The 27,192-nt window shown below is 39.7% G+C and overlaps 2 protein-coding genes across 47 annotated transcripts in view; one reads left to right on the top strand and one right to left on the bottom strand.

Moving 5' to 3' along the window:
• EZR (ezrin) overlaps window positions 1-5,656 on the top strand; it is a 36,760-nt gene extending 31,104 nt beyond the window's left edge. The window contains exons 8-13 of the mRNA XM_086868861.1: window positions 261-424; window positions 1,315-1,445; window positions 2,115-2,275; window positions 2,543-2,635; window positions 3,541-3,792; window positions 4,135-5,656. Coding sequence (XP_086724987.1) covers window positions 261-424; window positions 1,315-1,445; window positions 2,115-2,275; window positions 2,543-2,635; window positions 3,541-3,792; window positions 4,135-4,299 — 966 coding nt within the window. The 3' untranslated portion in view covers window positions 4,300-5,656. The remainder of the gene's footprint in view (window positions 1-260; window positions 425-1,314; window positions 1,446-2,114; window positions 2,276-2,542; window positions 2,636-3,540; window positions 3,793-4,134) is intronic.
• SYTL3 (synaptotagmin like 3) overlaps window positions 5,170-27,192 on the bottom strand; it is a 35,749-nt gene continuing 13,726 nt past the window's right edge. For all 46 annotated transcript variants that reach the window (XM_086868606.1, XM_086868675.1, XM_086868578.1 and 43 more), the window contains 11 exons: window positions 26,250-26,322; window positions 25,321-25,393; window positions 21,884-22,008; window positions 18,211-18,354; window positions 15,294-15,472; window positions 13,041-13,143; window positions 10,727-10,894; window positions 10,410-10,509; window positions 9,106-9,214; window positions 8,020-8,225; window positions 5,170-6,822 (listed from right to left, as the gene is read on the bottom strand). In XM_086868606.1, the coding sequence (XP_086724732.1) occupies window positions 6,692-6,822; window positions 8,020-8,225; window positions 9,106-9,214; window positions 10,410-10,509; window positions 10,727-10,894; window positions 13,041-13,143; window positions 15,294-15,472; window positions 18,211-18,354; window positions 21,884-22,008; window positions 25,321-25,393; window positions 26,250-26,322 (1,411 nt within the window). In that variant the 3' untranslated portion in view covers window positions 5,170-6,691. The remainder of the gene's footprint in view (window positions 6,823-8,019; window positions 8,226-9,105; window positions 9,215-10,409; window positions 10,510-10,726; window positions 10,895-13,040; window positions 13,144-15,293; window positions 15,473-18,210; window positions 18,355-21,883; window positions 22,009-25,320; window positions 25,394-26,249; window positions 26,323-27,192) is intronic.

Raw genomic sequence — 27,192 nt, 5'->3', positions numbered from 1 at the left:
GAACCTTCTGCAACATCTAACAATCTCCATTTAAATGAGACTTCATCAATCTGGGATTTTCTCTAGAAGTTGCTTTTTCTAGAAGAGTAACTTGTCAATTCTGTGTAGATTTTAAATGGAGAATATAAATCACAATAGTTTTGGCTTCAGATGATATTTGCAGTTTCTGCTTCTGTGTTTAAATGGCAAGATGTTCTGTCTGCAGTTAGCTGGGAGAAGAGAAAGAGCATGGAGAAAACTGCCTGTGGTCTCTCTTCTAGGACTTCGTGTTTTATGCCCCTCGTCTGAGAATTAACAAGAGAATCCTGCAGCTCTGCATGGGCAACCATGAACTGTACATGCGGCGCAGGAAGCCTGACACCATTGAGGTACAGCAGATGAAAGCCCAGGCCCGGGAGGAGAAGCACCAGAAACAACTGGAAAGGTGGGCAGCAGATGTGGCATGGCAGAAATAAATGGCACCAAGGTGCCAGGCTTCAGCAAGCAGCTGAGCAGGGCTCAGTAACGCGGGCGAGGCCCTGAGCCATCCCAGGCTCAGGAGGAGTACGTGTGGCCCTGGAGCTCTGGAGTATGGTAAGGGATTTGGGGTGTCCTGCAGTGGAACTGTTGCTCTTCCTGCTTGTCCCTGTGCCCACACATCAGCTCTCCTGGCTGCAAGGAAATGTGTGAGAAAAGGCACAGCAAGCTCCGGTGTGGTGCTGTGTACCTGGAGAAGGGTTTTCCTGACTCTTGAGTGTTGGCATCTGATTTATGTGCTAGGCCATGGGATGGTTGGGAATAAGGGGAAGCCTTCACAGGGAGCACATATGTGTACACTGTAAAGAAAGAAGGAACTGGGAGATCTCTTACAGGCAAAGAAAAATGAATAGCAATTCTACCACTGGCTGCAGGTTGCATATGATTCATGAAATCATGTTGCTTTTCTCCTGATCTTGTGGATTGTTTGTCTCCATTCCCTCAGTGCTGTTGTTTTCACACTTCCTTGGCCTTCCATATGGCAGAAGTAACAAGGTTACACCCCCTCTGCTTTGCAGTACAAGTCCTGTTTTTCCTTTCTGTGTCTAGCAGCTATTTGGTATTCTAAATTTCTGTGGCAACCACCAAGAATACAAATGCTTTTATGAAATGGGATATCTAAAACTGAGCAGAAATTCAGAAGAGATGAAGGAACAGCCTATTTCTGTCTTCTGGTTCCTGTTTTGTGGCAGCCACTTTCCCACTGAGCTGCCTGGAGAGATTCCCAGCCAGCTTTCTTGTCTGGGAGCAGCTTGGGTCTGAAAGTGAGCTTTCCAGCATGACATGTTTTTCTAACAGGAAACAACTAGAAGATGAAAAGAGGAGGAGAGAGACAATTGAGAGGGAGAAAGAGCAAATGCTGAGGGAGAAGGAGGAGCTGCTGGTGAGGCTACAAGAGTATGAAGTGAAGACTCAGAAAGCAGAGAAAGGTAAAGTACTTGTCCTGGCTGACAAGACTGTGTGTTGTGTTCCATAGAGGGGTCGTATGTGTTGCTGCCCATGCCTTGCCTAAATCTGGTGACACTGGGATCACTTGGCAAGACTTACTAATGTCTGCCTATACAGCTAAATCTCTAAATGTGCATCCAAAGTATGAGGGCAGCATAAAACCTGCAAATTTTATTTGGGAACCAAAGGGCAGGAACTCTGTTTTCCTCTTTTGCCAGGAGGATTTAAATATCACAGCCTCTTCCAGCAGTGAGCAAGAGTTCAGCCGTCAAGTACTTTTTACTAACTCCTAACAGAAAAAAATACTTTGGGAACAAATCTTCCCAGTGAAATGGAATCTTCTGTTTCAATGCACAGAAGAACACATTTGAGCCAGCGACATCTGGTCCATACAGCAAACTGTCAATTAAGGGCAGCAGAGTCATGTCAACGTTAGACTTCAGTGCAAACATCTTGCAGAAGATTTAATTACAGTATGCATCTGACTACTTCTGAATCCAGTTACTTGGTGTATTATGCAAATAATTACTTGGAGGAACACAGTGAAAGGAGTATTACAAGCTGGAGTAAAGTCCTGTCGTGACTTCTGCAGTTACCTAAGAGACTGAAATTCCTTAGCTTTGACTAGACATTGATCTGTCTCTTCGCAGAGCTGTCAGATCAGATCCAAAGAGCCATTCAGCTGGAGGAGGAGAGGAAACGGGCCCAGGAGGAGGCAGAACGTCTGGAAGCTGACCGTTTGGCAGCTCTGCAGGCCAAGGAAGAGCTGGAGAGACAAACTATAGACCAGATAAAGAGCCAGGAACAACTGGTAAGACCCAGTTATTTTGAGGACAAGATACCCAGGCATGTTACTATGCCCTTGAGTAAGGCAAAGCCATCATGTCCAGGGAAAAACAGTGCGATGAAGTACTGGACCATCATTATGGCACTGGATTCTATCATAAGCAGTCTGCTTTTTAGTTCTTAGTTTCCTGTTCAGTCTCTGTTAACAGTATATTTTTGTTGTGTTTGGTTTTTTGTTTGGGTTGATGTTTTTTCAAAGATTCCTTATAATTCCCATTTTATTATTCAACAGGCTACAGAGCTAGCAGAATATACAGCCAAGATAGCACTTCTTGAAGAGGCAAGGAAACGTAAAGAGAGTGAGGTTGAAGAGTGGCAAATCAGAGTGAGTATCTGCTTTACAAGTTGCTCTAAAGTTCTGTGCTTAAGCAGAGAGTACTCTGATGCTTAGCCCGGTGTGACTTCTCAAACATGTGGAGACAAACATCTGTACAGCAGTGAAGAAGACCAAACTTGTGATCAATGTGCAGTACATCTGCAAAAACACCTTTCTTCCAACAACCCTTCAATCAAAACTCAGAATGAAAGCCTGTAAATGTGATCATTGTCTTGGAGCCTTGGAGAGGAAGGGATATATGATATATATCATGTAATTCATTATATAATGTCTGAAAACTGCATCAGTCAAGAGAAGATGCTGCAAATGCAGCCACACTGCAGGTATCTGTTTCGAGGAGTGTGTGCTGTTGTCACTGGCTTCCTGGTACCTGGATCAGGAGAGGGTATTAAACTGCTGCACTAAAACCAAAGACAAACCACACAAGTCTCAGAGTGCTGTTGCTCCCAGTGCACTGTAAGACACAGCGGGGGCAGAACCACTGCAGCAGCAGGGAAAGTGACTGCCTTGTGTGTAATTGCACTAAAAATACAAAATTAGATTCCCAAATTCTTACTCTGTGGAACCTGTGTGTCTTCAGCCAAAAGCTCTTCTAATGGAGAACAGAATGACAATAACTGCAGCTTTCCAAAGAACTTTTTCCTTGGCTGTTTTATTGGGTGAATATTCTTTGTTCAGACCTGCTGCACATTACACAATGGCTAATGATAGCATCCCTAGTAAAAAAAAAAAAAAAAGTTCTCTATTATTAGAGTACCATCAGCTGCAGACATTAATTCTCTCTTGCTTTTCATAGTAGATTGAAAAAACTAGGAAGATAAGCATTTAAACATTCTTTAAGCTGATTTAAAGCAAGAAATGCATTTAAAGTATTTTTCACTCTTTTCCCAAAGGCCAGGGAAGCACAGGAGGATCTGGTAAAGACCAAGGAGGAGTTACACCTGGTAATGACTGCTCCACCTCCACCCCCACCCCCTGTCTATGAGCCAGTGAATTACCACGTCCACGACAACTTGCAAGATGAGGGCTCTGAGTACTCTGCCTACAGCGCTGAGTTCTCCAGCGAGGGCATCAGGAACGACCGCAACGAGGAGAAGCGCATTACTGAGGCAGAGAAGAACGCACGAGTGCAGAGCCAGCTGAGGGTAAGGCACTGCTCGGAGGAGACAGAGGAATTGAAACAACCAGTCCTGGACACCAGGTCCTTTAACCACTTAGTTAAACACACAAAGCACAACATTTTCTCTTTGTTTTCTGTTCCCATAGGAAGATTGAAATAAAGGCAAGGTATATAAAGATTACTCTCATAGCTCAAGCTTTGAGATTGCTTAAATCATCCATAATGGTTTTGGAAAGCCCGGATCGCATCCATGTCACTGCTGTGTCTGGGCATCCATGTCCACTGTCAGCTCTCCCCAAAGAACACAACTGACAGGAGCTGAGAGCTTCTGACATATAACCTGTATTTATTGTTCTTTGTACTGCAGGCACTGACAGATGAGCTGGCCCAGGCTCGAAATGAGAACAAGAGGACCCAAAACGATATCATCCACTCGGAGAACATGCGCCAGGGACGGGACAAGTACAAGACGCTGCGGCAGATCCGGCAAGGCAACACCAAGCAGAGAATCGATGAGTTCGAGGCAATGTAGACGCTTGTAAGAAGAAAACAGGACTGTGGGAGAGGCAGATCTTAATGCTGTGTTCTTGTTTTGGGGTTTTTGTTGTATTGGTTTTTTGGTTGTTTGTTTTTGTTTTTTTCCTGAGGAGGGGTCACTGTATGACACCTAAGCAATGTTCTCTAAACCCAGAGGTGTTTGAATCTCCCTTTTATTCTGAATCTTCTGTGAAATTTGGTATAGCTTAAAACTCATTATACCACAAATCCTGGTAACTTGCTCATGCCTTTGCTTTGTGCCAAAAGGCCTTGTGACACATCTCTCTTTAAGCAAGACAAATTTTAACAGGCCATGCTTCTATTTCAAGATGTGTGTCCTGTGTAGGTGCTGGATTCAGCCTGGTCTAAAAGATAAGCATCTGTGGGTGAATTTTGTGCCATATGTCTTTGTATTATTAGCTACAGTGTAAAGTGTAACAGCTGAGAAGACAGGTTGTGGAACTTAGGATGTGCAAGCACCTGTATGTATGTTGTACATCCATGCACAGGTGGTTGTGGATCCTGTTTTTCCCTTGGTCTTGATGCCCATGTTCCCCCGCCCCTGCCTCCCCCACACAAAAGAACTGACAACACCTCAGAACTACTTTGCGTAGAAATTAGGTATTTTCTGGTTGCTGTTCTCAACTGGAGAAATTGTGCAGTGATGGTTCAGAAGTGGCATAGGGACACTGATACCCTCTTCATGTAACAAGTAGCAAATACTCCTGGAATCTAAGACACCACTGTGTTTGCATTCCAGCTTCATTACTGATCAGTTATAGTGTAGTATTTATATATATATATATAAAACATGCAATATGTGAATTGCAGTACTAGTTAAAGGGAAATAGTTTTGCTCTGTATATTTTGTTACTTTTCAGATTTAATAAGACTTGCATCTGTAAAAATGCCTAAACAAGACTGTAGTCTGATACAGTGCAGCTGATTATTTACTATAAAGCATTATTTGTAAAGATCATTTTTTTTACTTAATGAAAACTGTTATATGTACACATGATCCAATATATACAATTTTACTGCACCTATTTTTCTAACAAATTTTCTAATTTTTTTTAAATGTTTGATTTAAAGTTTCAGACTCCAAAGATGAAGGGACTGCTTGTTTATATCACAGTTGTATTCTCTCTACTAGAGAGCATTTCTGTGACCATCCTTCCCCCACTCTCCCCACTTTTCCTTGAAAATCTGTTAGAAAGTGAGATACAGTATGTTGTCACCTCTTCCATTTACAATATCTATGCTGCATTATACTTGAGTTTAATCTTGTGTGGGTTTTTTTTTTTTTATTTGCAGCAGCAATCATCTAAATAAAAGATCTGCAAAGTAACAAAGGCGATGGAGTGAAGTGTTTCTTGAGAGGGGTTTATTTTGAATAAGTTGTGCTACTGCTCTTTTAGTTCCTGAGCTTAGCTTATGAGTCCCTGTGTCTTTAAATCTCAAATCCCTGAGAGCCACACTGACCTAGAAAGGAAGAAGGGGGAATACTTGCAATAAGGACTAAAAGTATAACACAGCAGCAGTAGTTACAGTTGTACACAAGAAGTTTCTGCTGACTGTAAAGGCCACATCCAAGGCAAGGCAAACTGACACAGGAGTTTGGCCCTAAGCTTGGCCACATGAAGAAATTATAAACTCAGCTAAGGTTTTGTCGTGCGCTGTACATCCTACAGATCAGAGCAGTTAATTCTGTCTTACAGTGGCAGCTGATAAGAAGGAACTTGTTATACCCACCCTTATTCCATTGGCTGCAGTCCCACCCAGCTACTAACAGAGCATTTATACATTTAACTTTCTAAGCATCATGCTATAGCACACATTTGAGAGACATGGCCAAATAAAATGATGACCATGTGGCCACATGAAATAAAGTGGCAGTGTAGATAACACTGAAGCACATGGGCATTAGCATCACCCATTTGCAGCAAGTAGACAAAGATAAACTGGTTTTGAATTCTTTGCCTAAAACCTCAAAGTAAAAGTGAAATAATGTAACTTTCATGTTGTAACAGTTATTTGCTCTGAAGTACTCCCAGTTGGGCTTTAAATTAAACAGTTCTAGGCCTGGAAATGGACAGCTGCACATTGTCTGGCTCCTGTTGCTTAGTCAGCATAATGCATCTCAAACTGAGGCTGTCTCTCCTGAAGAAATAATACTAACCTTACACTCCAGCTGGAGGCACAGGCTTGAGCCTTAACTTTTGAAGAAATAAAACATTCAGAATGTCACACACATTCAAATGCGTAATTCTATTCCCCCCAAAAAAACTAGAATAGGTGCTGTTGCAGCATACCTTTCCCAGACCTGAAGTGTATGTACCACTCCAGTTTAAAACATGGGAAAGGAAAATTTGTTGCCTGATAATCTCTCATGATTTGTAGTTTTCCTTATTTGAATGCAGTACAAGTGTGAAGTCTGTCCACATGTTTGGGTTGCAGAGCACTTCCTGCCATTGGAGCACTCCCTGAGAAGCAAGGTCCATAGCACCAAAGAATTCCTCTGCAAGAAAGCAAAAGGAAAGATCAGAGTTACTTTTCACTTGGCCTTACTCAACTTCTGGCCAGCCCATTCACCCACTTCTACAGTAATTTCAGCTGTTCTGCAGCTCCTAAGGCACTAATTGCAGTAAATGGTATTTATACTTTTGAACTATTATTTACATCCTGTTAAACTGGGATCACTCTCTGAAGAGTGCAACTTGCAGAAAAGAAAAAGTTTTTGGCTGAATGACTGAAAGCAGAAGAGCAAGTGTGCATGCTCATAATAGCAGAATGGCACTAAGCCTCCTGCTTCAGTTCAGTCCAGGCTTAGGACTTGGATCACTTACAAGCAGACAGTCCCTGCTTTAGCAGAAAGACAAATGCTGGCTAGGATAAGCAAAAAAAGTTCATGAGGAAGCCTGCATGACACTGAGTTACCACTAGTGATAATACTCCTGAAAGCTGCATGCTGATACCAAAACAACATTTGACCCTTTGGTCTCAAATACTGAAACCCATGGCACTTAACTCACTGGGAAGAACAAGGGTGGGAAACCTTTGGGCAGCCTTCAAGGCACAATGCTTCCCTACCCAATCACCAGTGAGCAGAGAGTTTCTCAGACATTGCTCAGCCCTGAGCAATGAAAGCTCACTTTGTCAGAGCAGAGCCCAAAACTTCAAACTTCCAACAGGCCCTTTGGAGCAAGTTTCACCCTCTGTATTTCATTGATTGGATTGATTTGAGGACATAAAATAATAAGCAGAGACATAAGCAAGGTTGGGTCTATGAGATGATTAATTTTCCTGCTTCCTTTTGATGAGAAGTTATTTAAAATAACATAATTCATAGAAAATAATAAAAGGAATAAGTCTTTAAAAAATATGCGGAACTCTGTGTGAGTTAGAGCTACACCATTTCTGTGCTTGTCTTAGCATGGCTCTGACCCATAAAAATCACTGTGCTAACAAATGGCTTTCCTGAAAATTCCCACTGACAACCTTGATCTTCTGCACAGATGGGAACAGAAGCACCTGTGTCAGTTCTTGCATGATCAGAGCCCAAGACTGCAAGTTGCTTAGGACAGAGGCTGGGACTGCATGTGTAGGCACATGATAGCAGATAATAAATAGCACAGTGTAATTATTTTTGCCTGGTATGTAAACTAAATGCACTTTTTCCCAAATTACCTTCAACTTTCAGTGTTAAAGAACTTACTTGCACCAAGCTTGGCTCCTCCTAGGAACTGATCACTTGAGCTGAAAGTTGACTTGTGCCAGACAGTCAGGTGCAGACATGATTGCTGTAGCTGAGCTGGGGTCACACCATCAAAGACAAACAAGTGTTTCCACTGTGGACAGGCCTCTTTCTTCAGGACAGAAGACTTTTGCTTTACCTCTGTTTGGCCTGGAAGGACAAGACAACTTCCCCCCACCAAAAAAGGAGTTCAGCGAGGTTACTGGTTTCTCAACCAGGAAACAGAACATTTTCAATAACCAACTGGAGCCCTTTGGTTTGCCTTAAAAAGCAAAACAAGTTCAGCCTTAGTGCAAAGTAGAACATGGTGCCCTTGTGTTTATTTTGGGACCTGCACCTTTTCCTGCCAGCCTTTAGTGCAGGTCTTGTAGCCTGCTTTGACTCTGCTGTCACTCTCTGCTGAAGGAGCCTTTGTTCCACGTGCTGCTACCCAATGGTCCCTGAAACCTGCTTTTCAGGAGATGAAATGCTCACCCATTTCACCAAAAGTGGGTGCCACAACAGGTGAAATGGCTTTATGAGATGTAAGTTTACCCCAGTATCATCTTTCCAGTGGCACCTGATGCCTGACAGCAAGGAAGTAAAACAATCCCATATACAAGCTACTCAGCACCACTGAAGAAAAATTCTGTTCCTTCTCTTTCAAAATGTCAAGAATGAAGAGGATAAAAGTTTTCAGTGTATCAAGAGCTATACTTAATTCTTCTAAGACACAGCTGAAAGTGTGACAACACTGTCTTTATTTTCACATTTTTTCCCCTCTCCCCTAATATCTAAGAACACATAATTAAACAAGTGAACTCTACATCTAATGACATAATTAAAATCTCAAATTCAGGACCAATAGGGCAGGTGGGACCCATCACTACCCTGGAAACTGCTGCTGTTCTGCACACACACAAGTGTCACCATTACTAGGAAGTCTGATTAAGAGCGTGGGCAATGCCACTTTCCCAAGCCAGTCTCCTGCTGAAAACATGTTAGTATGTACATTTGCACAGAACATATGTGACAGTCTCTATTTGAAGTGTTAGGTCTCAGACATACCCTTTAACAAAGGAGTTCAGCATTCCAGCAGATCTCAGCATGGGCAAGTTCTTGGCCCCAAATATCATAACCTGAAGCTGGCAGTTGAGAACTCCTTGGTCTCTGATTCCTGAAAAAGGAGCACTTATCACATGAAATGCCCAGTTAGCTCAGCTCATAGCTTAAGATGCTGCTAAAAGTAAGTAGGGGAATGCCTAAGTGGCACTACTGAGATAAGGAGTCATAAGGCTGGACTAGGAACATTTCAAAGATTTGAATGTTTGTACAGTGAATGATTCACACAAACCAAGCAGTGAGTAGCAGGCTGCTTTGTGATCCCTGTTCCAAAGACAAAGCTTTCTGTTGTGTTTGTGAAAAGCAAACACAGGGCAGTACATACAGAAGCATTTCTCTGGAACAGTCAGAAGCAGGGGAGAGAGCCAAACCCATGGTGTGATACTGCTCCACTCAGAGCTCAAGGCACAGAGCAGAGGGTGTGCATAGGAAGGAAAAACAAAAGATACAGATTTGGTAACTTTGTGGTCATTTGGAAAAGAAAAGGGAACAAAAATAACAAAACAGTAAGTTAGAACTTTCTATTGGTCTCTACCTGCTGCTGTGGTCCTGACAGAGAGCATTTCTAGAGTTCTGAATGTCTGTACACCTCACTAAAGTCCAGGGAGGTAAGGAAAAGGAGGTTTTGCTATCCCTCCTTCCCAAAGTGTTTATTTCACTCCACAAGCAGGTGCTTGTTCTGACATACTACAGCAATACTTAGTGTACCTGACAAGTTCTCATTACTAGAAACTGAATCCTGACTAAACATTTTGAACCTAACACCTTCCAAGTGAAACAATCTCCCTAAGATGAGACCACTGGAGGAAGCCAAGGGTGCTGGTCTGGTATGCTTGCAGATACTTCCCTTCCAAATTTTCCCCAAATTGGCAGTCTCTGTCTTGTACAGCAGAACTGCTGTTTCACCTCCAGAATAACCTCTACTGGTAACATCACAACAGGCACAAGTTTGGAAAACAGCTGGATGCATTGTACTGCTGCCATTATAATGTACAACTTTTGTTGGCATTAAAAAGAACAAATATACAAAATGTTTTGATTTTAAATAATCTAAGACATAAAACACCAAAAAACACTGTTTGCTGTAGCTGTTTAAAAATCCATACTGGATTTTACCAGTCCTTCATCCATCTCAATTCTTTTCTAGCCAAGGAATTCACAGAATCATAGAATCATTTATGTTGGAAAAGACCTCTAAAGACCATTGAGAGCAACTGTTCAGCACTCATGTATGCCAAAACATTTTATACCTTCAAACTGAAGTTTTTGATACTGGGCTGGTACTGACAGTTTTGCAGACACGAGGAGTTCACCGCTGTACTGGATAAGATCATCTTCAGGCTTCTCAAGCTGAAGACAGGGACATACAGAAGTCTGTATTACTGCAATCATTCCCACAGCTTATTCTCACATCCTTCTCACAGCTTATTTGTGTTCCAAACACATCTTGCTGATGGGCTGCACTGACAGCATTTTCCCCTCAATGATCTCACAGGGGTGATCTTTCTCACGGCTTTCACTACATCTTGCTCTTAGGGTACAAATAAGCACAAAAACTTAGAGTCACCTTGGGTTTGAGCGGGTACCAGTCAAACTGCATTGAGTCCTCTTCAAAATTCCATGCTGCCAGGGGAATCATCACTTCCCCCAAAAACACCCTGTATTTGAGAGCTCCTGCATGCCACACAGAGATCTGAAGTTGCCGACTTCTCATCTGGGAGTATTCAATCTTGTACTAGAAGGAAAAACAGCGTTTACAGAGCAATGCACAGGATGAATGCAGGCCCACACTCATGACCTGTTCCCAGGAAGTCCAGCCACAGCATGACTGAAGGCCTCTGGATGCAAACAGAGCCATGTTGTCTGAGAGTGCTTTGCAATCTCAAAAAACCCCAACTACTTATATATTATACATGCTGAATAATGCTCATTCAACTAGGAAACAACATTCCGGGAATACCTTGACCTGCCTTGCTGAAGTTTTTGATTATAAATTCAGAACTTTAAATAACATTTGACCATTTTTGGGATTTGGGTTGTTATTTTTTGGTTTGCAGGGGTTTTGGGTTTGGGCTTTTTTTTTTTTTTTTTTGGTTGTTTTTTTGGGGGGTTGGGTTTTGTTGTTTTTGTTTTTTTGGGGGGGTTTTGTGCATGTGTTTATATACATACACACACATATATATATTTCTGTTTACACTCCCAGCAGAATGTGGCTGTTCTGGAAGCCACTTCAAGAAGACACCTAATGATGGTTCTTAAATTCCCATTCTGGTCAGTGGACATGTACTTAATGCAGTCAGCAGGGGCAAGGAAGTAATTCAGCTGATGACTAATTAAAGCCTTGATCCACTCTCCAAACATAGTTAGAGACATTGCTGGGTATCTAATACACCCCCTGAGACTGGCAAACCCAGCCCACAGGTGACCTGCATGGAAACCTGGAGGCAATGGCACAGGCAAGGAAATCAGTACCCATATTTAGGCTGCTGAATCACAAGCTGGGTGTGGGCTCTGTGGCTGATCACCCTGACTCACCCTGCGTTCCAGTGACTTCCAAGAGCACTTACACAGCTCTCTCTCCCGTGCAGCTACCTTAACCTGCAGCTGAATCCCACCCATTTGGATCTCAGTGTCTAGGATGGAGTTCACCTGCAGTAGCACTAAGCACTTTTGACCATTTCTGCTACTCTGGATAAACTAATAAACTATTTTTAAATGTTTCTAAGTAAACACCTTTAGTATTTATGCAGCCAACTTAGGCATGGCTGTCACTCCTTTAATCACTTCTGCATGACAGGCATTGAAAAAGAACTGTAAAATTAGGACCAGTGATTTCAACTTCTGGCCATTTTTTTCTGCCATCTTAAACCCTATAGAAAGGCTTTGGGCCATATAAGAATCACATACATAACAAAAATATTTTTATGTTATTATCAAACTTTAACTATGGTTTTATCAAGCATTTTGCTTGTTCCACTCACTACCAATTCTTGATGTTCATACACACCAAGAATTGGGGGTAACACTAAAACTTTTGTGTAGTTCAAGAAGCAACACAAGTTTGCCTCTTCACCAACTTTCTGTCATATCTCCTCCAAGACAACATATTACTGAAGAACTCATCTTATGTCCTACTGCAGCTTGCCAAAGCACACAAAAGAAATGGTTTGCAGTGATCTGAGTACAGAAGTGGAGCTGGGAACAACCAAACTAATGCAGGCTCTCCTGGCTGACAGTACTCAGCTTTATATTTAATGAAGTGTCTGTGAGGTAAGAATAATGACTCCTGTTTCCTATACATAATTCTAACAAGGATGCAAGAAGCAATACTGAAAGGCATTAAGGAGCTGAAATCATAACTACTTTTCTCTGCTGGGATTATTAATGTTTGAAATTAAACAGTACAAAGAAACAGCCTGGCATCAGCTGCAGAGGGAAAAGGAAGCAGACACTGTTTTAGAGATGGTTGATTTCAATTGGCACACAGTTAACCGCAGAGAGACACTTCCAGTGGCACTGACCAAAGAGGTATCACTTGGAAGGGATATTTGTATAAAACTCCAACTGTTCTGCAATGCATCAAGTTTCTGAATGCACGAGAGAAAGCATCTATGGAAGACATTTTGCTTTTTCCATATGGTAAATCAGAACAACACTGGTATTGTCCAAGTACTTTCTTGGACAAAGGCAGACTTCTCTAATGGTTTGCAATCTACTGTTGCAGCTCCAAAAGCAACCCTTTCTTATTTAGACTGAAAAAATATAATTTCTTTAATTATTATTTTCAGTGACTCCTAAATTTGCCATATCAGGTCAGTTCAGAACTTGCAGGATTGTACCATGGAAAGGCACACTCAGCAGCATGGAATTGCTAACCATACCTTCAAAGTCTCATCAAACTCTGGATCCACTGTGCTCTTTTTCACAGCTGTCTTCCTCTTATTCTGAGGAGATTTATCAGGAAGTAAATAAACCTTCACATACCTCGGAGATAAAGATACATGGAAAGTGATCAGAAGGGGCAAGGAGGATCAAATGAAAAAAAAACAATTAGATGAGAAGACATTTCTCTTAATTCTCAAACAACTTCACTGACTTTGTAAGTTCCCATGCAATAAAATGGCAAAATATGATTTACATATTTTCTCAATAGAAGCAGATGGACTATAAGGATCCTTGTGTACCATTCAGCTAATGTGTTTCAATTCCACTGTACTTGGGAAGGGATTAGCATCTGAATAGGAATGCTGTTGTCATACTCTTGGCCCCTGATAAAACAGCCCCCTAAAGAAGTCGCCTACTCAGTTGTAGTGACAGCTTTATGATGAAAACAAACAGCATATTATATGCTCAAAGAAAAAATCAATCAACTTTCAAATCAGTGCTACTTGTCCCCCAACATTCATGAAGAAAATCTCATCTTCACAACATCAGGTAAATAATACAGAGTAATTCAAAGGTCTTACAAAAGCTAATCATTCTAGCAGCCACTGGAATGAAAATGGGAGATTGTCTAAAGGGCTCAAAATTGTCCTAACATTGATTCAAGAAAAAACAGGCAAAAAATTTTCTGGAAGCTGGGACAGACCAATATCAAGCACCAATGATTCATACCCTAAGTTTCTCAAGTGTAGGTCAAGTGAACACTAATACTTAAATATTTCCCTTTATATCAGTTCAGTGGGCTGTACTTGTGTTATGGCTTCAAAACTAAAGAATTTCAGCAACAGGGAGTGCTTCCAGCTTGTCAGGGAAAGGAGTGTCTGCTTACATAATACAAAGCATTTTTAAACTGTACTTATACATATTTCAGATATTATTATTTAAATTAATTTTAAAGCAGCCTCTTGATTAGCTTACTGAGTAAATAAAATCAGCTGTATCTCATATCATCAGTGCAGAGCTTACACATATTCCCTATTTTTTCCAAATTGATCCATAGGTAAAGCTACTTTTAAAAATATACAGACACTAGAAAATTTAGCTTCTTGTTCTGTGAGCCCAGATCATTTTAATTAAAACATAGCCAGCCAGACTTCAAACCAGAAAATAAGTTAAATAATTAATCAGGTTTTAAACAACAGTTAAAAGCCTGATTTTCAGCAAGCATGTCAAATAAGTGTGCTGTACTTTTTCAGTTGGCTTGGAAACCAACAGAAATATATAAATATATACCCATAGAGAACATAATTTTTACTACACAGCACTTCCCACACTGCCTTTCAGGCTTCCTGCAACTGTTTGCCTGGCTTAATTACCAGGGGACTGAGAGAACCTTGACCCACTTCTGAAGTGCTCCCAAACAGCCCTTCTCCACAGGCTGCTCTCCCAGCAAGGCACTGCTCATCACCAAGCTTGTCTTTATGAATATTCTCTGCAAGATCTGCACAAAATCCATTGTCCTGCTGGGTGAAGGTGACTGCAAGTCCATGATTCCAATGTGGGCGTTCAAATGCTCAAACACAGTGAGACAGCAGGGGCAAGAACAAGTAGCCAGGGATTCTACCTGGTGATTTTCTATCAGTGGTTGCTGCATGGTCAAAGAGGACTCTTTAGTGGTAAACAGAAATCACCGAGGTTTAATTATCCAACCAAAATTTTCTATGGCATATTTTATGCACAGAAATATCTACTACTTCCTCTTAAAACGGTGCATAATTATTAAACAGCTTTAGAATTTAAAATACATTGTAGCAGCTGAAATTTTTGCTTTTATCACAGAAGATGGAAGCACCCAGTAGGATAGCAACCACGCACTCACCCACAATTTGTCATCAGGTGAATTAGAAACAGGACATCTCATGTTCCAGCCACAACTTAAGAACTAAAAACTGAATGGCTATTCCTGGGGCCCAAAGGTCACTCACCAGCAACACATATGCCCAACTGCCTGCTCACAGGCAGGGAAAGATAATTCCTAGCAGAAAATGGTCATAATGGAAAAAGAACTGGTATGAAACTTATTTGTCATGCAATGTGTATAAGTGCAAAGGGTTGGCATGTATGTTGGATGTTCTGAAGGTGCCAGCATGGCATACAATCATATATCAATCCATTTCACTCAGAACATTTGTAAGTATTGTAAAAACCAGAATATTTTCCTTATGTTTGTTCTTCTCTACAGAAATACTTACGGGTTACACTTTTTCTTCTTCTCTTCTCCATAAGCCAGGTTCTTGCATCCCTTGATGCAAACTTCCAAGATGCAAGCTCTGAAGTTGTACTTTAAGGCAAACTCTATTTCTCCTGTGATGTTAGCCTTGCCAAAATTGCCAGACTCAGTGCAAGTGCTGCTAAGACTATACAAACTCCCCTAAGAAAAGACAAATGTTCAGTAAAAGCAGCTTCAGATCAAACAGGACAAAACATTTATTTCCCTCAATAGTCACTATATTTACAGACATCACCGTAAAGCTACTGCAAGTCACGAAATTTAGGGTAATCTGTATAAAATATTCCATTGCTTCCATAACATCCCTGAAAATCATATCTGTAATTGCAATTCTACTGCTTTGCCCTCTTCTCTCAGTAAACTTTCTAGGCCGAGAAAATGCTTTAAGTAACTTCTGGATCTAGAAACTGTTTTCATACAGAACTGCCGTGTTTCTTCCCACAAGAAAAATGGGCTAAGTGTCTGAAAGGGAATGAAAATACCCTCTGAAATCTATAAACATTTTTTAAAAAATTAATTAATACATATTGAATTAAATAAAATATTAATAAAACATTGAATTTAATACATAGCTCATAGTAGGGTACACTACCAAGACATTTGGTTCTAGCATCTACTAGGGGAAATACCACAGTGCCCTGCACACCCAGTAAATAGCTTACAAGTTGTCCCAATTCTATATAAAAATGATGTACTCTGTATTGCAGACCATTCAGGAGAGATTAAAACATTAATACTCCCAGCTGTTGTATGTGGGTGCATAAAGATGACGTTCCCTAGATCACCTCAACCACTTTGTTCTCCCTTCATTTACTTCCACCTTTGGGGCAAAGGTTTGGATGCTTTATATAAGCTCCATCCACACATATAAAGAGCACTTGTATCTAGCATTTACAGAAGGCAGGACACTGCAAAGAAGGAAGAGACCAATCCTTTGTGTGGCCTAGCCCAGACACTTAACTCCAGGGTGCAATCTTGCCTTAACTGTAACAAATTATCAACTCAGAACAGTTTGATCTCCATTCATTTATATGATATTCTTTAAGGTGAACCCTAGAAACTTTTTACACAGCATTTGTCACGAAGGCACCACTGTTGTGATCAGTCTCTCAGCAACACTGCCCTAGATTGCTGAGATATCTGTGTTAGATCACTCCTCCTCCTGAAAATAAACACCACACAGGACTGGTTGATGAAGGAGTTCTGCATTGCACAACCCAGCAGCTACGAGTGCAAAGCAGTGTTTGCAAGATCATATCTCTCTTCTGTGGAGATGCTTTTCTTCCTTGCCAATATTCAGTTCACACCAATGTATTTATTAAATTAAAGAAGCTATCTACTCCTTTAAGCTCTAAGCAACACACACGTGTCAAAAGAAGGGTTAGAGTGCTTACTGTGGAAGTCAAAAGAAGTGTAAGGACAGTTTTGACCTGATGCTTGTTGCAAATTATCTTGCTCCCTCCACAAGAAGTGCATCAGTGTAATCAATCTAATTTGCAGCTTTCATTCACTAACATATTTTTGTTCACCAGACCAGAAAATGCTTATTTTCCCCCAAAATCCCTTACGGCAATGGAATGAAAATAGTTTTGTCGTAAGCTCCAATGTCCTAAAACAAAGTTCAGTGAAAGTTCCTCATATTTATTCCACAGAACACCCTATTTATTTAGGAAGGTTGAATAGGTGTTATGATTAATGATGTTTGGACAGAACATCACTACAAGTGTCTCCCACCTTATCAGGCATCCCATACATTCTTTGTGGAAGTCCCCACTTTTGGTTCAGTGAGCAGGGATTTAGCAATGACTTAACATATTGTACTTCTGCTGGCATGACTGGAAGCAATGCCATTTGATGTCTGAAGGATAAATTTTTTATGGAGTGGCCTTCAACATCTTACAATTACCCACAAAGAGAAGTTTTATGGAATTTGACCTCCACCTTTATAAGATAGTAGAAAATATTTCAATTTTAAGCCTGAGCTTTCTATAGCCCAGCTCAAATGGTTGTCATTGGAATCACAAATGTAATACAAAACTGTTTTCCTTTTGTCAGCTTAACACCTCAGACTCATTCACAGTGCAATGAACTAAGAAAGCACTACGGTCCCTGTTGTTTCTGCTTTTCTGTCAAGTGAGCAGCCTGGTTTAATTTGGATTTTTAGTAATTTTAGTTCTGTTCTTTACAAAATCAGTCATGAATTCTTTGGATACTTCACCTTGCTTAACCTCATCACTGATAGATAGAAATTAGCTACCACAGTTAATCATAGAGGCTTTAAAGCATGTGCTGAATTAATTTATAACCAGCTTCCTTCTCACTCATTTGTAGTATTCAAAATGCCATCCAGGCATGATGATTCAATGTCATCCCCTAAGCCTATGAACTGCTCCCCTGGCTTCCATCACTGTCAGTTTCCTATTCCTTCACTGGCATTCTGACATTTGAATTTCCACTGACATTTCCAATACCACAGAGATCTTGCAGACTGACAAAACCTTTCTGGTAAAGGAAGCTTGAAGAGAAAAAGCCAGATATTAGGTGAGAAAGCACTGCATTCATAATCTGGATCCTAATAATCAAAAGGGGAAAACGTTAGCTGCATTTGCAAAATTCAGAAGAAGCTGCTCTATCAATTATTCATTAACAGTGGATGATATCTCCATCAATTATCCATTATTAATTTGCCTTATGCTTCAAAAAGTTACAGTGTTACTATCAGGACTGCACCAAAGGCATCAGTCTTTCATCAGATACAAACTCAAGTACAATTCTTCCTTCATTTTGTAATATAATCCAAAATACACCAACATTCTGCACAAGCTTTTATATCTATTCCCTTTAAACACCTCTTCTGTTGTGCTTCACCTTTAACTTACATGTTTTCTGCCATCACAGAAAACTGTATCACTTGTGGGACTGGTTGTTATGTCTTCTTCCTCCTTCCAACTACTTTTGCTCTGAGTTTCACTGTCATTTTGGGCCTCAGTGATGAGCTGTTGCAGACTGGCTGCACCTTTCACCTGCAAGAAATTCAGAGTAATTTTTATATATTTTTTTTTCAATTTAAGAAAAACGTCCTGATTCAAGAATGCTATCGAAAGAAAATTCAGTAAATATCTACAACGGACTCTGATTAAGGTCATGCAGGTGGCACACCTTCAAAGACAATAATTTAATTTAAATGTTGATTTCTAACTCTCTCAACCCAGTTAGTGGTACCTTCATTATCTTAATTTTTTTTTTAAATCAGCATACCACCAGCTAATCTAAGGTTCACAACTGTAGTAATTACTTACAGCAGTCTACTAATAACACACCAAAAATAGCAATATATTTATAGAAGTCCTTATTAGGCCTTAAAAAAACCAATAATTTTGGAAGAAAATAAAATCTTGCCTCCAGGAAATTAAAATCTGTATTTTGCAATATGCCTGACACATGCCCATATTTACCTATGCAAGAATGAACATAAGTTGAAAGAGATTTGAAAACAGAAGCAGACTGACAAGCTCCTATTGAGCTTTGTTTATAGAAAAAGTTTGAATTTCCAAGGTATTCTTGACTTTGCTTTGACTAAGTCCATTTCCCTTTCCAATTTTCCCATGAAAAGCCTGAAAATTTCTGAGAGAGTTATATGCATCAATCAGAACTGCTTGAGATTTATCTTCAGCCACCTCTTTTACCAAGAACAAAAGCTAATAGAATGAAGCGCCAAAATACAAATACATAGGGCTGGAAATATGTAAACCAAAAATATTGGTGTTTCTGGCACACCACTTCCTGGGGATAATATAATCTATGAAAAATATGTTGACACCTCAATGGATAGGAAAAAAGCCAGGTAAAAAATTCTGCATGGTTAGGATCAAAGAAAATAATTTATTTTAAGAAGTTGTGTAACAGATTACCTGGAAGACGAAAAAGGATATAGTGTGACTGAATCATTAAAAAGGATTAGGACTTATTTGCACAAAGCTAACAGGAAATGTGAGACAAACCCTCCTGCACAGTCAGCAGAAAGCACTAGAGAATGAGGACAAGAGATGAGATAATACAGTGAGACTACTGAAGAAAACAGGATGTGCAAAATCCTAACCAGCGTGCTGTTACCACAGAAATTGTGATGTCTATTAAATGCCCTGCCTTAAGAATAGATGCAAGAATTAAGTTATCTTGTGAGAGGGAAACAGACAAAAGAGTCATTCAGAATATAGTCTCAAAAAAAACCCAAGCAAACCCAAAATAGTATTTCCCAGCAGAGAAACTGTCTTCTGCTTTATAAAACCTAAAGCACAACCAATTTCACTTGCGAACCAAAACAAGTTACAGCACACTGAATTTTAGCTTTTACTTGGATCAGAAAGACTTCATTGTTGGGCAGTACAGAACATAAAAGACTGACAAGGCAACACAGCTACCAGGGCTAAACTCAGCAGCAGGTCACACAAGCCCAGCCCTAATGTCTGCTTCTGTTGCCCCTGGAGAGGTATCCCACAGCTACCAATGCACCACAAAAACTCCCAAACGTGGCACATGCCTGCTTGTTCCTCCAGTAAGGCAGTGATAACTGCACTTCCCTTTAATAATCTTAGGGATTCTGATGATGAGAGGCCATCAAAACCCAGATTTTACACTGGCTGCTACTTCTTGCCATTGGACTTGATTTTTTCACTAATACTGAAGTTAAGTATAATCTCTCTCAACTTTAATCAGAAGGAATCAAGCTCTGCACACATCACAAATTTAGAAAACTTACTTAAGAAACAGATAGCATTCTTGAGGCTTAAGTAGTGCCCTTAAGCAGTCTTAAACACTGCACATTCAAACTTGTGGTTACAGTTACTACCTCACAGTCATTCCTTAGAGAAAAATTGAGTTTCAAGGGGGAAAAGCTACTGTTTGGATTCATGCTCTGAAAATAAAAGTTCTTTTTAGGGTGGAAATCATAACAACTAAGATTTCAACATGATGTTTTCTTATAAACATAATTGGTTGTTTTGTAAGTGCAATTTAGAACAGGTTCTGTCCCATAACTTAAGGCATAGTTCTAGTAAGGATGTAAACCCTTCCTAAAGGAAAACAAAGTTGAAGGACATTTACAGGGAAAAAAAATCAACAGTAATTCCAGCAAAACTAAAATTAAATTAATAAATTTAATTTTTAATTTATTAAAAACTAAATTCTAGCTTAAATATAGTCCAGTTGGTCCAAATGACTCAGAGATCTAGTGCTCTGGCACACAAACATTGAAATCTATTTTCCAAAACCTGCAATGCAATGTGTGGATGTAAGTCCTAAATCTTTAAACAGGCAACTAAAAACCCACACAAATAATTTGGATTCTCCTACTCTTTGGATTCTACTCCTGCTAATTAATTTGTGAAGCCAAAGAATCCATATCCATCTTTTTTAAACAGGCAGATTGTTTGTGATCAGCATGCAATGAAGCATAGTCTGAATTCCCATTGTCTCCAACTGTGATGTTTTTCAATGCATTAGGAAAGCAGTGCCCTCTCTGCCTGTGGAATAAAGTTAACACCAAAGTGTGGCTTGCCACAATGAAAGCAGCACCCAGGTAACCAATAATTGCTGCCAATTCTATCGATAATTTGATTTCATACAAAATACCAGATTTAATTTCACAGAGCTCTCAGCCCTTGATGGACCAATTCAAACTGCCCAGTCCATGCAATTTGACATCCTGTGTCTTCCATATATCAGCACCTAACGCTTCTGAGGAAAGTAAAATGTGCTCAAGGGAGCTGTGAGCAATGTGTGCCACAAAGTCTGGCCCAAAGCAAGGGCTTTTCTCAGCATCTAATCCAGGCACTTAGCAAACCACACTGACCTCATTCAGATGAACAAGGCAATTCAGTAAGTACCCACAATGTGGAAAAATGAATATGGACAAAGTTCAGTCACTTGACAGCTGAAAGTGTACAAAACAAAATCTTCAGTATAATTCTAAAGCAGAAATGTGAGATCATCTTCAACCCTGCACAATTTGTAGGAAATCAGATGACTGGATTTTTCTCAAGAAAACACTGAAAGCTAGAGACTGTAACCAAAGCAAAGGAAAAGGGAAGTTGCATAGCAACTAATAGCAATGCTTTGTTTCTGCCAATTTAAAAAATACTCAGAAAACATCAGGATAGGTTTGGGATGGTCATAGCTGGTCCTGCTCAGCAGCAAAAGAGCAGGAAGAAGACAAGACAGAAGACTTTCCTGCAGTCCAATAATCACACAGACCAGGTATCAATTCAAGAGAATCTGTGAGCACCTGAGAGCAAAATGTCCCATCCTTGCCATCCTTCCCTCCCTTTGTAAAAATCTCCATCTAACTTTTCAACTCTGGGCTGGCATCAATTGTGCAGAATCTGTCAAAAACCTTGTGAAGAATCAGAGTTCTGAACACAGTCAGTGAAGACCAGCTATGTCCTGTTCATAAAATAAAAGCAAAATTCCACTGTGCACATGATGGTTCTCACAAATCTATTTCACTCTGAAACAGCTCTTACAGCTAGAGACTGCGTATAATAATATGGATACCCTGCTTGTAATGTTGATTGCAGTGTCAGACTGGCTTCTTCTTTGCTTTCTTCTTTCCACATTCTTCCCACAATCTGTGGTTAAGACACATCTGTCAGCCATATCATTCTGGGACTTTGATATTTCTGAATTGAAAATAAAGAGAAAAGTCACTATAACAAACTTCGTAAGCAATCCTATAGATTTACAGGCTAATTCTGTAGCTTTCAAACTGTCATCCTGCACCTTTAGCATTGATCTCCTAAGAGTAAGAAACAGATGGGAAGACAAGTGGTTGTCATATTGTATATAATTATATTTTGCCTGCCTAAATCTTTCATGCTGTTTCAACTGGAAATTATACTCCTTGCTGCCTATCATTATAGCTGCTGCAAGGAATTGTAGGCCATCAAATATAGTTTCCTCTCAGAAGCAGCTACTACAGTCCCTATGTATAGTTTGATTTGTAAAGCGGTTTGGTTTGGTTCAGGATAAAAGCAAAATCATTATAAAAATACGACAGTGAAAAGTAGAAAGAAGATCACATTGGAAAATATTTAGAAATGTATCAAAAATATGGATAAAAGAGGGATATTAAATACTCTGGTCCCAAACCATATATAATTTTAAGAACCTGAATAGCCCTCATTGACTTCAGTAACATTACTCATATGGATAAATTTATGTCTATACTTAAGCTCCTTGTTGAATTAGCACTTCAGTAACATGTAGTAAATCTACAGGACAACTGGACATTTAATGCCCCACTTTTCACTTCTTATTCCTCAGTGTACACTCAGAATTTCACTTAAAGGGAAGGGCAGCACTCATCCATGATTTCTGAAGTTGAATATGAGCAGGCTTAACTGCAGATACTTTGTTGTCAATTCCAGACAGACTCTCATGATGAATTAAAAATTTATAAGTAGTACATGAAATAGCTATCATATGTTTAATTCATACAGAAGAAATAAACACTTCTCTCACAAGATGAACCTCTGTGGAGGAACCTTAGACAACATAACAGTATGGTATTCAAAAAACAATTGCACTCAAGTGTGATTTTTTAAAGACACTCTGGGTTAGGTTTGTTCTTAGCAGCAATCAGTCCTCAGATGTTTACTGTACTCTGTGTACACCATTAAGGCACCATGTGACCTATTCAAAGGCAGGCTCAATTAAGCCATCTCTGTAAATGAAACCAGGTTTTTAACATACATAGTGAAATCAGAGATCATAAAAGAGACTGGAATTGAGAGTTCTAATGGAATAGATACAATCTGAGTAGCTAGACCAGCAGTAGAAGCAAAACCACCAACCTTGCCTCACACTCTCTTACAAGGAACAGGTTACAGAACAGGTTATTGTGTGAGAAAACACAAATGTTCCATTTCCATATCTATTCCTCTTTTGGCTTCTCTACCCAAATATCACTAAGACTGACACTCTCTCTAGTGCCAAGGGCAATTTTTCACTGCAAATAAAACTACAACCAGTAATTCATTTTACATTCACCAAATGGCCACTATTGGATTATAATCTCCTCTCACTGCCAAGGCACACTGGAACAGGAGGTAACAGCAGAAAGGAGCAGACTGCACAATAGCAGCTTTGTGCTGCACGCGCTGATCCCTCGTTCCCACTGCTCTCAGACACGCACACACACTGGCTCCAGTGAGAGAGTCAGTGGCAGGACGAGGTTCTCCAGGTTTATTTACTGCAATACACAAGAGCTGGGTGTATTAAATACCTCTGCAAACCAGGACACTTATCTAGATAAGATACAGAGTACTAACTTTGGATCTTGTGATCAAAAATGTTTATCAGCATGGTAGCAAGTTTAATTGAGAGGCCATATTGTCTGAAAAAGCTGCTTTCTTGAGCAAAGAAACCCAAGACTCCCTCTGTAAGACTTCCTACACTTTTTAACTACTCATTTCAATGATTGCAATAGCCTATTATTTTCTCCCAAATTAAACTGCTCCACAGTAACTGAGGACAAGAGCACCTGAGTAGGGCTTCACCTTTAATTGAACTGAACTGACAACTTGCTTCTATCTCCCTTTGAAACCTCTGTTCTGCTCTTCTCCATCCCTGACATAGCTCCTGATCATGTGGACCAGCACTCTGTTGTACATGTTCCAACATATATCTTACCTTGAGGCCATTTAACTCACTAAAACAGCAAAGAAGTACCTATGTGTTTTGTCTAGGTTAATGTTCTGCCCTTTAAATTAGCTAAACCAGTTTCCAGAGGGTTCCAGATGCTAATCATAGCAGCATAAGGCTCAAAACAGAGAGGAGAGAAAAGAAAGATGTGAGTGGAGTAGGACCTTCCTTTTGGTAGCAGGGAATTAATAAATTAGTTTGCTGCAGTCCTGACAGTCTTTACCTATAACTCTGAGATATGGCCAGGCTTCAAACTAACAGAAAGTTGAATAAATTACTTTGCATCCTGTTCTGTGCTGGAGCTATTACTGCTTCCAGTGTCTTACACCATTGTATGCTTCTGTTTAGGAGGATGTCACCACGTCTCTGCATAACTTTAATATGTGTTCTTACAGACACAATATTTAATTTGCATAGTTAAAGGAGAAGAGGTCTTTAAGATGGGTGGAAGAAGCTAAAGGAAAGACCAAACAAAGCTAAAACAAGAGTTAGGGTGAAAGGCAGAAAGGCACTGAAGCCAGATTTGTTCAGGATTAATCTCACATGTGGGGTTGTGCAAGTTGAAGCTAGTAAGAAAACACTATGGTTTGTTCAAATCCATGCAAATTTGCAAGCCCCTGTAATCTTCTTAAGGCTCAGAAGTTGTTTTCCTCTGGTCACTGATGCCTTTAATTTGTTTTTCACAAAGACTGTCTTCAGTGGTGTTACCCTCAGAGGTGCACTCACAGTCTGCATCCGTAGGAACAGCGAGCAGCATAAGAGAATGGGAGGAACCAAAAGCATCAGAACAGAACAGGAATTGTTAGGACTGGAGAGCACTTAGAAACATGCACTGAAAAACTGCACACAACTAGACTGAGAAAGAGGAGGGAAGTCTTCATGAATAGTGACAGTGAACAAAAATATTAAACTCCTGTTAAGTGATAGACTCTTCGACTGGGGTCCGGCTAGATAACACAAAGATCAGAAATTGGTTATTACTCTATCACGAATTAAATATACTCCATCTGAACACCTGGTAAATTTAAAAAGAAACATTATGCAGTATTTTCCATCTTTACATGAAAAGTGTTCTGGTTTTATATAATCAGTTTATTTAACAACTGTCAGAATACTGAAGGAGAATTAGACTTCTTGTATTATTTTTCAGATTGGCTCGGCTTTGGCATTAATAATTTCTGCCATTACTCAATAGCTTTTTTTATAATGACTCGTGGTCAACACTGGCCAAAAAATTGAAATATTTGACGACATTATTCTGGAATGACAAGACAGCAAAAGCTACTTACTTTTTATATGTGTTGTGAGAGACAAGAACAAGTTTTCAACAGATTTATTAAACCTTTTGGACTCTCCAAGTTCCTGCAAATGGGAGATGCAAAGAGTAAGAAAACACAAGATATTTGTAATTTTAAAGTTTCCATGATTACATATCTACAGACCACATAACAATCAGATAGTAAGGCTGCAGCCCTTCACTCACTTCTGTAGACAAATACACCTGAGGACATACATTGACTTAGTTGGAAACTACCACACTAATGGACCAAGATGGAAAGTAGTCTTTTCTATTCCATGGCCTTTCACATCTAAGTGGAACTCCTCACAGAAGGATCACATAGTAAGTTCATAAATACAGCTAATTACATCACTGATTTGTTGTAAGGTATTTAATACTTTTATCTATTACAGAACTGCAGTGGGCTTCAAAACCAGGGCCTGAGGATCCAGTCCAAAATTAAATTAAACAGTAATTTAGTGCAATTTCTGTGAATTTCAAGCCATGTTCTACTATTCTGTCCACTAGAAACTGCAATGCAAATGTAGCCATCAAATTCAGTGTTTCTCATTCAGTAATCAAAAGTGACACGTGACTACTGAATGTCATGGGATCCTTCAGGTCTGAGTGGAACTCAGATCTCAGTCCAGACTTCCTGTGATGAGGCACCAAAAACCAGATCCAACATTCTAATGTTAAGTAGAGTGGTTAACCACTTCCCTCAAAAACTGAAAACTAATTGAAAACAGCCCTCATAGCTTTTAAACTTTCTCTACCAGTACCTATGCTCCATAAAATTAATGACAAAGTAATAAAAAAGTTACATTTATATTGCAGAGTGATGTTACAGCAGTTATTTACCACATTTCTGTGGCTGACCTTTTCATATGAATGACACACTAAGCAGTGCACATACATGTATATTTTACAGATACATACATTTCCCATCACATTGGTTCCTGCTGCTGATTCTGTGAAAGGAGGTGGAGTTGGAGGTACGACAGAAATTTTACTAGAAATATAAGAGATAAACAGTGCAATAATTAATATATTATGCCAAGAGATGAATAAATAATAAATAAACCCCGTCCATGCACTGTATTTTCATTACCCATGTTTCCTGCACTCTATAAAGGTCTGGGTGGACAGTCTGTGTCTGTAAGAGTTGCAGCACAGGTTTATTGCCTGTTCTTAGGAATTAGGACTACCTTTCTACCTTCTCAATCTTGGGGTGCTCCAGGTAAAATTATTAAATTAGAACTATCTGGAAGATCTAATTTAGGATAGGCTCCCTAGACTTCTACATGGCTGGCAGTATTACAGTCTGTGCCCTAAGTTCTAAAACAATTCCTTTAAAATGTACCCCATGTCTTGTTCAGAGATGTTTTCAGAAAACAGTCATCTTTATTTACAATACTAAAAGGATCCTTCTTTGCCTGGGTTCAGAGCTGTTAAAGACCATTTAAACATTCCTGCCATTCCATCTGTGATAAATACTCCTGGTCTGTGAAAAAAAATAAATAATAATCTGATTCTGTTATCACAGTACAATCACAGATCCTAAGGTACCTGATGAACTTCCTTCTTGATTAGTTTTTACCACCTAAAGTGAGTCTTGGTTAGGATCTTATCCAGCTGAGTATAAGTTTCTTTCTTAGGCAGCTGTGCCTTGCCAGACAATTATATTAAACTGAGACCATCTCTTCATGTCTTATTTTACACAGGGCTTTTGGGGTTGTATTTTTCTTTGTTTGGTTTGGGTTTTGGTAGTAGTTGTTGCTGTTGCTGTTTGGTGTTGTGGTTTTTTGGTTTGGTTTATTTTAAGGCAGAGGGTTCCTTTAATAACATAATAAGCAGACTATTACTTCATTATGTATCACTG

The sequence above is a fragment of the Cyanistes caeruleus genome, chromosome 2 (genome assembly GCF_971803275.1).
Source record: "Cyanistes caeruleus chromosome 2, bCyaCae1.hap1.1, whole genome shotgun sequence".
NCBI classification, from domain to species: domain Eukaryota; kingdom Metazoa; phylum Chordata; class Aves; order Passeriformes; family Paridae; genus Cyanistes; species Cyanistes caeruleus.
The sequence above is the reverse complement of the archived record's forward strand: the minus strand, read 5'-3'. Positions and strand labels throughout refer to the sequence as shown.